The 12,569-nt window shown below is 44.3% G+C and overlaps 1 protein-coding gene across 1 annotated transcript in view; it reads right to left on the bottom strand.

Moving 5' to 3' along the window:
* The window catches only part of LOC142074845 (ankycorbin-like), a 122,886-nt gene extending 112,523 nt beyond the window's left edge, over positions 1–10,363 (bottom strand). Inside the window, 2 exon segments of the mRNA XM_075135742.1 lie at positions 10,099–10,194; positions 10,196–10,363. Coding sequence (XP_074991843.1) covers positions 10,099–10,194; positions 10,196–10,363 — 264 coding nt within the window.
* Between the last annotated feature and the right edge of the window lie 2,206 nt (positions 10,364–12,569).

Below are 12,569 nucleotides of genomic sequence, written 5' to 3'. Positions count from 1 at the left end.
GTGTGCTGAAGAGGCCCCACCATAAAACAAACAACAACAAAACGAGAAGCAATATGCCCTGTTCACTGATGGGTCTTGTCGCCTTGTGGAAAAGCATCGGAGGTGGAAAGCTGCTGTATGGAGTCCTATAGGACAAGTCGCAGAAACTGCTGAAGGAGAAGGTGAATCGAGCCAGCTTGCAGAGGTGAAAGCCATCCAGCTGACCTTGGACATTGCCGAACGAGAAAAATGGCCAGTCCTTTATCTCTATACTGACTCATGGATGGTGGCAAATGCCCTGTGGGGGTGGTTGCAGCAATGGAAGCAGAACAACTGGCAGCACAGAGGGAAACCCATCTGGGCCGCCACGTTGTGGCAAGATATGGCTGCCCAAGTAGAGAACCTGGTTGTCAAAGTACGTCACGTAGATGCTCACGTACCCAGGAGTCGGGCCACTGAAGAACACCAAAACAACCAGCAGGTGGACCAGGCTGCTAAGATTGAAGTGGCTCAGGTGGATCTGGACTGGCAACATAAAGGTGAATTATTTATAGCTCTGTGGGCCCATGATGCCTCAGGCCATCAAGGAAGAGATGCAACATCTAGATGGGCTCGTGATCGAGGGGTGGATTTAACTATGGACGCTATTGCACAGGTTATCCATGAATGTGAAACGTGCGCTGCAATCAAGCAAGCCAAGTGAGTAAGGCCTCTCTGGTATGGAGGACGATGGTTGAAATATAAATATGGGGAGGCCTGGCCGATTGATTATATCACACTCCCACAGACCCGCCAAGGGAAGCGCTATGTGCTCACCATGGTGGCAGCAACCACCGGATGGCTGGAAACATATCCCGTGCCCCATGCCACTGCCCAGAACACCATCCTGGGCCTTGAAAAGCAAGTCCTATGGCGACATGGCACCCCAGAAAGAATTGAGTCAGACGACGGGACTCACTTCCGAAACACCCTCATAGACACCTGGGCCAAAGAGCATGGCATTGAGTGGGTCTATCACATCCCCTACCATGCACCAGCCTCCGGGAAAATCAAACGATACAACGGACTGCTAAAGACAACACTGAGAGCAATGGGTGGTGGGACATTCAAGCATTGGGACACACATTTAGCAAAAGCCACCTGGTTAGCCAGCACTAGAGGGTCTGTTAATCGAGCTGGCCCTGCCCAATCAAGACTCTTACATACTGTAGAGGGGGATAAAGTCCCTGTCGTGCACATAAAAAATATGCTGGGGAAGACAGTCTGGGTTACTCCTGCCTCTGGCAAGGGAAAACCCATCCGTGGGATTGCCTTTGGTCAAGGACCTGGGTGCACTTGGTGGGTAATGCGAAAGGATGGGGAAGTCCGGTGTGTACCTCAAGGGGATTTGATTTTGGGTGAAAATAGCCAATGAACTGAATTGTATGATGTTAACTGTTATATGATATAGTATATCATTATTTCTGTGGTTGCTATCAATGGTATAGCAGTGAAAATCACCCAGATTAACGAAGAATGAACTAACTCCGATGAAACCGAACAAAGTGTAACGATGATAGAACTGGACGAGTGCAGCAATAACTGAAATGAGAAGTGGCTTTAGGATGCAACAGCCCAACACCACGCACCATCTCTCCTGCCCTGAAAGACTGTTATGACAGATGGAGCCCAAAGTTGTGGGCTAAATGAACTCACTGGACATTTTAGAGGGATGGCCCATGGACTAAGGGAATGATATCTGTGTGTGCATATATATATATATGTGTATATATAAAAAGAAAGATAGTGGTGATTAATTGAAATGTATTAAAAAAAGATGTGAGACCTAGGTATGATGTAAATGGTATAGAATAAGGGGTGGATACTGCCCTGGTTTCGGCTGGGATAGGGTTAAATTTCTTCCTAATGCTGTGTTTTGGATTTAGTATGAGAAGAATGTTGATAACACACTGATGTTTTCAGTTGTTGCTAAGTGCCCTCCTAGTCCAAGGACAGCTCCCATGCCTACTGACTGAGCTAGGTACACAAGATGGGAGGGAACATAATCAGGACAGCCAGCCCAGCTAGCCAACGGAGTATTCCATACCATGTGATGTCATGTTCAGTATATGAATGGTAGGCGTGATCCAGGAAGTACCGATCGCTACTTGGTTGTCGGTCAGCGCGGGTGGTGAGCAATTGCATTGTGCATCACTCATTTTTTATAATCTACCATTATTATTATTATTTTCCCTTTTCTGGTCTATTAAACTGTCTTTATCTCAACCCACGAGTTTTTCTCACTCTTACCCTTCCGATTCTCTCCCCGTCCCGCTGGGGGGTGGGGTGAGTGAGCGAGGGGCTGCGTGGTATTTGGCTGCCTGCCAGGTTAAACCACGACGCTGGGATACAGTTAAATTTCTTCCTAGTGCTGTGTTTTGGATTTAGTATGACAATAATGTTGATAACACACTTGATGTTTTTAGTTGTTGCTAAGTACCCTGCTAGTCAAGGACTTTTCAGCTTCCTGTGCACCAGAGGCTGGGAGGGAGCATAGCCAGGACAGCTGGCACAGCTGGCCAATAGGATATTCCATACCATGTGACATCATGCACAGTATATGAATGATAGGCATGTTCCAGGAAGTAGTGATCGCTGTTTTTTTTTTTTTTGGGGCATTACTCGGCAAGTACACTCATTTTGTATATTCTATCATTATTATTATTAGTATTATTATTTTCCCTTCCTTTTCTGTTCCATTAAACTGTCTTTATCTCAACCCACAAGTTTTTCTCACTCTTACCCTTCTGATTCTCTCCCCGTCCTACTGGTGGCAGGGAGAGTGAACAAACTGCTGTGTGGTGTTTGGCTGCCTGCTGGTTTATAGCACGACACTTGTTTACCCTTGTCAAGTGCAACATAGCCCTAAGGAAATAAATCTGACCTCATTCTTTTCAGCTGCATTAAAAAAGTTTTAAAATCCATTTAAATATCAGATTGCACATTCATGAACTTAAAATGAAGTTGTACGTATTATACATATTATTGCCTTTGTCTTCCAGTAAGACAAGGTTTTGGGGGGGGGGGTGTTTGTTTTGTTTTTTTTTTTAGGGGGGGAGGTGGGTTTGTGGCGGGGGGATGGCTTTAATTTAATGAGGGCTTTGATTTTCCCTGGAAGACAAGGTCAACAGACTAGGGCACTTCCTGTCTGCAGCAATGCCATGTGCTTATGCAGACATAAAAGTCTTCTGACAAACAACTGATTTATTTCAACGAGGTGGTCATTACAATCATGGCATATAGCAAGATCACATTCTTTCCTACTTGTTTTGCTTAATCACTATGGATTACTCAAATGTACTTGAAAAGAAGATGCATTTCAGCTGTGTGTGAAAACTGACAATTCATCCAAAAATCACACACAGACACACACACTGAAAACAGAGATGATGGCATGTTCCAGGTCAGATTGTGATCATGCATTGCTGAAAACTGGGAACAAACCTACTGAAAACAATTGAGCTATTAAAACATAAAAGATCTGGTCCTGCAAGGTCCTGAGCACCTTGTCACCAGGAACATAGGCCTCTGCTTTTCAGAAAAGATCATTAAAGGAGACTATCATCAGGGCCATTTATGGCTTCCATATTTAAAATCACCCCTCTGAATCTTACTGATTGAAGTGTCCATGCAAACCTCATGCAGTCCTATCATGCATATTTGAGACAAACTCAGTGCCATGCAAGGAAGGTCAAATCTCCAGCAGCATGCAACAGCAGCACCTCAGTTAACTACCCATGGATTTTAAACAGCAGGAAACTCAAGAGATAGAAGTTTACAACAACAGCCAGCAGACATACCAAGATCAAAACAGTCTGAGTAGTCTCAAGCTACGTAGAGCTGAGAAAGAAGTAAAGCTGGGCATAGTAGAAGCTGATTTTCTCTCCTTAACAGAATTTACAGAGCCCCCGTGTTTCCACAGTATTCAAGCATTGCAGAATTACTTTTCTATCCACCACAATTACCCCATATGATATTCTTAAACATCTCCCCCTCATTTTAAATATGTGAAAGTGGGATAACAAGCACCTGCACAAGATAACAGAAACTTGCATTGAAAGATGAGGTGTTGAGCCCTTCTTCTAATCTTCTAACCTTTCCTTCCTTTACTGCACTACCTTGACAGTTCTCATGTTGTTCACCTAGGAACTTAAGTCAACTCCGATGGTAAGATTTATAGCACCCATTCCCCTCCCCTCCCTATAAATGAGATAGTATCAAGTTTGTTTATGGCCACCTTCAGTGCATGTACAAGCTACTTAAAATTGGTTTGTTTTTCTTTGACATAAGAATGTAATTTCATAATTGTGTTTTTGCTATATGTACAGAGAGCTGAAACAATCCTACATGCATAAAACTGAAGCTACTAAGCACTATATAGTTAGTTTACAGACCAATAGCAAACCAGGAAAAACAACTATTAGTGTTAAAAACAGAAACATAAATCTGCCTTGAATGCAGTCACTAAACCTATGAGAGTTATCCAGGAGATGGGAGAGGGGAATAAGTGCAAGAATTGCTATTGCAGAAGAGCAGGAAGAAATCTGTCATTAAGTAGTATTTATGGATCATTTCTAGGTAGCAGACTTATTTCTGTTAGCTTATTAACAAACACATCCTGAGTCACCATTGCAGGTAACAGGCAACTTAGCATTTCAAGGATAAATTATAAAGTGACTTGACCTTAATCTAAAAGTATCAGGATACAATAGGAAAAAAGAAAAAAAAAAAACACCACCCAAACCAGATTATATATCTAAAATTCCAAGCATGGAAAGTCCCTTGTAGGGACTGGGAAAAAATAAATCATGGCAGAACATTTACATTCTTATGCTACCAGAAGAAAACCACTAAAAAACACCAAGTACATTTCAGCTACATGTTAATTTACTAAACTCGCCTTCCTGGTCCCTGAAGAACACTTACATAATGTTCTTCCATTTCATATCAGAAAATCCCAGACTGGACTTGGTGCCTTCCCTTCAACAACACTGCACAGCTACACAAAGTAGATAATATGTATTTTACAAGCTGAAACAGCAGCCATAGTTGCTTATTTGCCCAAAACTAAGCAACGAGTTAGTGAATGACAAGAGCCTGGAAACAAGCTTCTATAGCCACAGGATAGTCCCATGTTCCCCCAGCTAGCCTAAAATAAAATAAAAAAATATTAAGCAGGTTTGGTGGTTACCACCTAATGTGTAATGAGTGAGCAAGCATCCACACTTAAAAAATGAGGGGAAAAAACCCATACCATACATTATCCCAAAGTCCTAGTCAATATAACAGAAACTGATCGTCACCCTTCCACAGGCCTGAAGAAACAGGTGGTGTCCCTCAAGGGTCCATATTGGGACCAGTACTGTTTAATATCTTCATCAAGGACATAGAAAGCGGGATCGAGCGCACCCTCAGCAAGTTTGCAGATGACACCAAGCTGAGTGGTGCGGTCGACACGCCTGAGGGACGGGATGCCATCCAGAGGGACCTGGACAAGCTCGAGAAGTGGGCCCGTGTGAACCTCATGAGGTTCAACAAGGCCAAGTGCAGGGTCCTGCAGCTGGGTCGGGGCAACCCCCAGTATCAATACAGGCTGGGAGATGAAGGGATTGAGAGCAGCCCTGCCGAGAAGGACTTGGGGGTACTGGTGGACGAAAACCTGGACATGAGCCAACAATGTGCACTCGCAGCCCAGAAGGCCAACTGTATCCTGGGCTACATCAAAAGAAGCGTGGCCAGCAGGTCGAGGAAGGTGATTCTGCGCCTCTACTCTGCTCTGGTGAGACCCAATGCTGTGGTTTAACGTGGCAGGCAGCCATATACCACGCAGACGCTCGCTCACTCCCCCCGCCCCCGCAGAGGGACAGGGAAACAATCGGAAGGGTAAGAGTGAGAAAAACTCATGGGTTGAGATAAAGACAGTTTAATAGAACAGAAAAGGGAAAATAATAGTGATAATGATAGAATATACAAAATGAGTGATGCACAACGCAATTGCTCACCACCTGCGCTGACCGATAACCAAGTAGCGATCCCTACTTCCTGGAACATGCCTACCATTCATATACTGAGCATGACGTCACATGGTATGGAATACCTCATTGGCCAGCTAGGCTAGCTGTCCAGGCTGTGCTCCCTCCCAACGCTTGTTTTGTTGTGGGTGTTTTTTTTTTTTTTTTTGCTGAATGTCCTAGAAACATAGAATCATAGAATCATTAAGGTTGGAAAAAACATCCAAGATCATCGAGTCCAACCGTCAACCCAACACTACCATGCCCACTAAACCATGTCCGTAAGCGCCTCATCTACACATCTTCTAAATACTTCCAGGGACGGTGACTCAACCACTTCCCTAGGCATACAGTATTATATACCAATTAACATAATATATACAATTAAGTTCATTGGCTATTTTCACCCAAAATCAAATCCCCTTGAAGTACACACCGGACTTCCCCCATGTACACGTGCCTCTAGGGTCAAGGTAGGTTTTCCATCCCACTGCCTCATGTCCTCTCCGTGGTCACGCAGGTAAAACCACAGGGTGCCCCGTGGTGTGTACTTTCTATAACCTCTCTCGAGCAGAAAAACGCTGACTCCTAATGGCTGAGATACTGGTCTGTACAGGTGGAGAATAGAACATATCCTGTTTGAATTGCTGGACCTCCCGGGACAGTTTCTCCACAGCCGAGACAAGGGAGGAGGAGACAGTTTCTTCGAAATCCCGGAGTCTGATAACCACGTCATCCACCGTTGGTGCTTCTTCCTCTTTCCAGCACAGTACTGCCAACGAACTGGCATACGAGGCTGGTGCGCTCCGTACCAACTTCCGCCACATGGGTCGCGTGCACTGGACTTCATCTGGATCTTTGGGCGTTTGGTCGTTGTCCAGGTCACTATAAACCACCTCCAGCACGCCTAATTCTCTCAGGTACTGGATACCTCTCTCCATAGTGGTCCATTTGCCTGGGTGGCATATAACATCTTCCTTGAAGGGATACCTTTCCTTTACGCCTGACAGCAGTCGCCTCCAGAGGCTGAGGACCTGTGTCCCTTGTCCAATTGCTTTGTCAATGCCCCCTTCCCTAGCAAGGGATCCCAGCTGTTTGGCTTCCTTCCCCTCTAATTCCAGGCTACTGGCCCCATTATCCCAGCATCGGAGCAGCCAGGTAACAATATGCTTGCCTGGACGACGGCTGAAATCTTTCTGCATAGCTCGCAGCTCACCCAGGGATAGGGATCGCGTGGTTTCCGTCTCGTTTACGAGTTCTTCCTCTTCATCCTGCCCTCCTCGTGATGGCCCTGCTTTTCCATCATCCCTTTCTAAACGGCTTGACTTCCGCTTCCAAGATTTCCTTTTATATACAGGGGCTACGGATACCAGCGACGGTTGGTCCTCTGGTTCAGCCGCAGTGCCTGTCGCGGGGGTTGGAGTAGCCGCCGTGCGTGTCGTTTTGTCATCAGATCCGGAGACCTTCTCTCCCTCTTGAGGGTTCTGAATAGTGTTGAACAGGGCTCGGTAGGCATGGGCCAGGCCCCAGCACATTGCAGTGATCTGGGTCTCTCTGGAATTGCCAGGGTGACAGCATACGTTTTCCAAATATTTTAGTAGTTTTTCAGGATTCTGCACTTGTTCAGGGGTGAAGTTCCAAAACATTGGAGGTGACAACTGTCATAGGCACTTGCCCATACTATCCCACACACCCTGCCACTCATAACTATCCAGCCTCGGGGCAGATCTCTGGGTGGTATTCCTAAATAGTTGTTTAACCTTAAACAAATCCTGAGACACATTCAGGAGACATAGCAATAGGAAGATGCTGGTTTGATATTCAAAATCCTCAAGAGTTACTGTAATCAGCCTGGAGGAGGAAGGGAAGGTCAAGAAAGCTGTCTCCCCCGTAAATTGCCTCTCCCAGGAGAAGGGGTAAAGAGTGTAATTGTTAATAGTTTCCAAAAGATAGCTCCCGAAGAACAGGAATGACGGCAGTACTGAATACAGGCTCCTGATCAATAATTTTATCATAACATAAACCAGTGTCACACAGTATAGCAAAGCGATGACGTTACTCCATTTCCCAGAGATGACCAACCCCACATACAAACTGATAATCAGCAGTATAGACAGCCAGTAAGGTGCTACATAACACAACTTCAAGAACAGCTCCAACAACTCTGAAAGCAAATAAACCAACATTGTGACCAGCGAGTACTAAACTGATATAACGAATGCTTACAACAAATTTGTTTTAACCTGTTCCGGTCAGATGTGTTTTTATCTCAACCCTTTGAGCCCCACGTTAGGCGTCTGTCATAGTTTAACCTGGCAGGCAGCCAAATACCACGCAGCCGCTCACTCACTCCCCCCACCCCCCACAGTGGGACGGGGAGAGAATCGGAAGGGTAAGAGTGAGAAAAACTCGTGGGTTGAGATAAAGAGTTTAATGGAACAGAAAAGTAACGAAAAATAATAATACTAATAATAATAATGATAGAATATACAAAATGAGTGATGCACAATGCAATTGCTCACCACCCGCGCTGACCAATAACCAAGTAGCGATCGGTACTTCCGGGATCACGCCTACCATTCATATACTGAGCATGACGTCACATGGTATGGAATACCCCATTAGCCAGCTGGGCTGGCTGTCCTGATTATGTTCCCTCCCATCTTGTGTACCTAGCTCAGTCAGTAGGCACAGGAGCTGTCCTTGGACTAGGAGGGCACTTAGCAACAACTGAAAACATCAGTGTGTTATCAACATTCTCCTCATACTAAATCCAAAACACAGCACTAGGAAGAAATTTAACCCTATCCCAGCCGAAACCAGGACAGCGCCAAAAAGGACTGTCGTGGTTTAACCTGGCAGGCAGCCAAATACCATGCTGCTGCTCGCTCACTCCCCCCGCCCCCCCAGTGGGACAGGGAGAGAATCGGAAGGGTACGAGTGAGAAAACCTTGTGGGTTGAGATTAAGACAATTTAATAGAACAGAAAAAAAGGGAAAATAATAGTAGTAGTAGTAATAATAATAATGATAGAATATACAAAATGAGTGATGCACAATGCAATTGCTCACCACCTGCACTGACCGATAACCAAATAGCGATCTGTACTTCCTGGAACACGCCTACCATTCATATACTGAGCATGACGTCACATGGTATGGAATACCCCGTTGGCCAGCTGGGCTAGCTGTTTTGGCTATGCTCCCTCCCAAAGCTTGTTTGTTTCTTTTTAAGCTCGATGTCCTTGACTAGCTGGGTACTTCGCAACAACTGAAAACATCAGTGTGTTATCAACATTCTTCTCATACTGAATCCAAAACACAGCACTAGGAAGAAATTTAACTCTGTCCCAGCTGAAACCAGGACACCCCACCTGGAGTACTGCGTCCAGCTCTGGAGCCCTCAGCACAGGAAAGACATGGACCTGTTGAAGCGGGTCCAGAGAAGGGCCACGAAAATGATCAGGGGGATGGAACACCTCTCCTGTGAAGAAAGGCTGAGAGATTTGGGGTTATTCAGCCAGGAGAAGAGAAGGCTTCAGGGAGACCTTATGGCAGCCTTTCAGTACTTAAAGGGGGCTTCTAAGAAAGATGGAGAGAGGCTTTTTAGCAGGGCCTGTTGTGATAGGACAAGGGGGAACGGTTCTAAACTAAAAGAGGGTAGATTTAGACTAGATATAAGGTACAGGTTTTTTTACAGTGAGGGTGGTCAAACACTGGAACAGGTTGCCCAGAGAGGTGGTGGATGCCCCATCCCTGGAAACATTCAAGGTCAGGTTGGACAGGGCTCTGAGCAAACTGATCTAGTTGAAGATGTCCCTGCCCACGGCAGGGGGGTTGGACTAGATGACCTTTAAAGGTCCCTTCCAATCCAAACTATTCTGTGAGTCTAAACTTACCTGTAGCCTTTTTCCCCCCATACTGCTTATGCTTGCCATGTCCCATTCACTATAGCACAGTTTAGCAAGCAATATATAAATGACTTTCTACCTCAAATGATCCTCTAAGGAAAGCAACGCTACTCACAAACATAACAAAATCCAGCCTTCACCTGACTTCATGCATCTTACCATCATCTGAGTAAAGAAAGATAGCTGACATGCACCACAACAGCAAATTTTCAAGTATTTTTTGCTGTGACATTAATCTGAGCTGACAGTCCTCACAAACACATGGATAACACAACCTTCCTCTTGAGAGCACGACATGCTAAATAACCAGCACAGCAATCCGGCTGAAGGGAGACCTGGCTTGTAAACAAGAAACCTACAGTAAGAACAACAAAACCAAAACACCCTGAGCAACTTCAAGTTTACAAGCAAACAGCATATGCATTAAGAAGTGGTATTCGCTACTGCAAAAAGAGAGCTGCCCAACACCAAGCCTAGGGCAGCTTCTTGCTGTACAGTGCTTCACACACATAGTTGTGTTTGCAACACCTATTCCAACATAACTGCAAGGATGCACGCCTGCTGCTTGTACTTGTCATCACACTTTGACACATGATGGGAGACAGTTGTGAGACAAATCCAGCAAAAGCAAAGAGCAACAGGCTGTTTGTACCCAGAGGACAGGAACATAATTGGGTGGGCAAAAAGAAATCCACAAAAATCCCACCCTTAAGTATGCTATTACTGTGCCAGTAAATGCAGTTAACACACACTCCAAGATAGCTGGAACTTGCAGCCCTTCTCGGACAACTACAGAAGGCACAAGCACATGATATGCTGTTCAGGTTCCCTTAGCCACATCCAGAAGAATTAAAGTATCCAGCCTCCTCCCCTGATAAACACATAGAAATAACTTGGTCAACCCATCATATTACAAAGGCCTTTAAGAATTAACCTCCAAATCAAGTATACATTTACAGATTAAACAGCTTCTATACCTGTATTCACAAATCACTGTCTTCAACCAAATCCCCTCATCTCTCATTAAATGGGTTGTATACAGAGTTATAATTTCAACTCTGATTGCATTACTACACAGTGTTTTTCCCTGTTAAGTGCATGTTGACAAGCAGCAACCAAGCCAAAACAACTAAAGACATGAATCTGTCAGTGCACTAGCTTCTCCTCACTGACCTACCACATAGCTTTTCTTAATGATTAGTAAGGTGCTTGTGCATGATGCAGCTTCCTCTACTTTGAAAATGCAGCAATCTCTTTGCAACTGGGGTGTGCAATAAAATTGCTCACAAGCAGTGCATTGACTAGCACTCCATAAGCTCACACTGTTGCTTACTTCCTGGAAGATCCCCAAGTTCACCCACATCTCAAGTGGTGCATTTCACTTCCTATACATCTTGAAGTTATACATCTGAAATTCACGTCAGAAGGGCAAGGTCACTGAGGGGTTGCCATTGTTCCTATTGAACAGAATCATGTCATATCATAAGCAATCACCCCCCAAAGCAAAAAAAAAAAAATTTTAAAAAACCCAACAAAAACCCAACACACTCTAGACCCTAAAAAGAAGCCACTGTTGGCTAACCTGCCAATCTGAGCATCCTCAATAGCCATGTGTATTTCTATGCTAGATTCATGGGAAATCCAAGCCTCACCGAAACCCTGCCATATGCTTCCATGGAGCCAGCATTTTAGTTTTGGTTCTTGATTCAAAGCTCAGTCAAGCAGATTAAAGTATTTCTTATGACTTCAAAGGGCACTGTTTCAGTCTCTGGGTAAGCAGACAGGTTACTAAAGTTTACAAGATTCCTAAGAGGTTTCCACCACACACTGCAAAAGAAGCAAAGATGAAGAGGTATGCACCTGTGAACAGAGCAGAACGGGTATGTCAGACACATACATATGTATTGGTAACCACATTATTTGCGAAGTTATTAAAACACCTTTGCTTCTATCGTCATCATCAAGTCAATGCAAGTGTTCTGGACAATTAACTATATTTCATCTGAGATATGCACATGCAGCATATCTGGGGAATGAGACTCCTCAGACAGCTGTTGAACAATAAGTTTAGCTTGAGTTTCAGATGATGTTTTGCTAGTTGTATTATATCACCTCTCAAAATCCAAATAGTATCAAGTAGCACTAGTGTTAGGTGCTACACCAGAACAACACTGAAAGAGGTTCCTTCCTCAAAATATTTCAAGGTAAAGTATAAAGTCCATGTAACAAGCAAAATAAAGGAAGAGAAGAGTACCTGTGGTAAGAATACATGTGAATACAAGCTGCAAGTCTAAGAGGCAAAGACATCCTGCAGCTGTAGTTAAAAGATGTTCAACCATGACGGCTTTCGCTGGCACAAAGTCAACGGTATTTTTAAAAGCTTAAGTCTACAGCTATTTCTAGATAGTTTAGATCTAGAAGTAGGAAAAATAGCTCATTAAATAGCTTTTCACATGTCAGAATAACTACACAAGTCCTGACAGCTATACTATTAACAGAGGACAACTACACCATAGCTTTTCCTGAGGCTAAGCCTCAAGGTTTTTTAGGCAGCTAAGAGCCTAGAATAAGATACCTCTATTTTTTTTTTTAAGAGCATTTTTATCTTTCAACATGATTGGAAGCTTCCT

Source organism: Calonectris borealis, chromosome W (genome assembly GCF_964195595.1).
Source record: "Calonectris borealis chromosome W, bCalBor7.hap1.2, whole genome shotgun sequence".
Classification (NCBI taxonomy): Eukaryota; Metazoa; Chordata; class Aves; order Procellariiformes; family Procellariidae; genus Calonectris; species Calonectris borealis.
The sequence above is the reverse complement of the archived record's forward strand: the minus strand, read 5'-3'. Positions and strand labels throughout refer to the sequence as shown.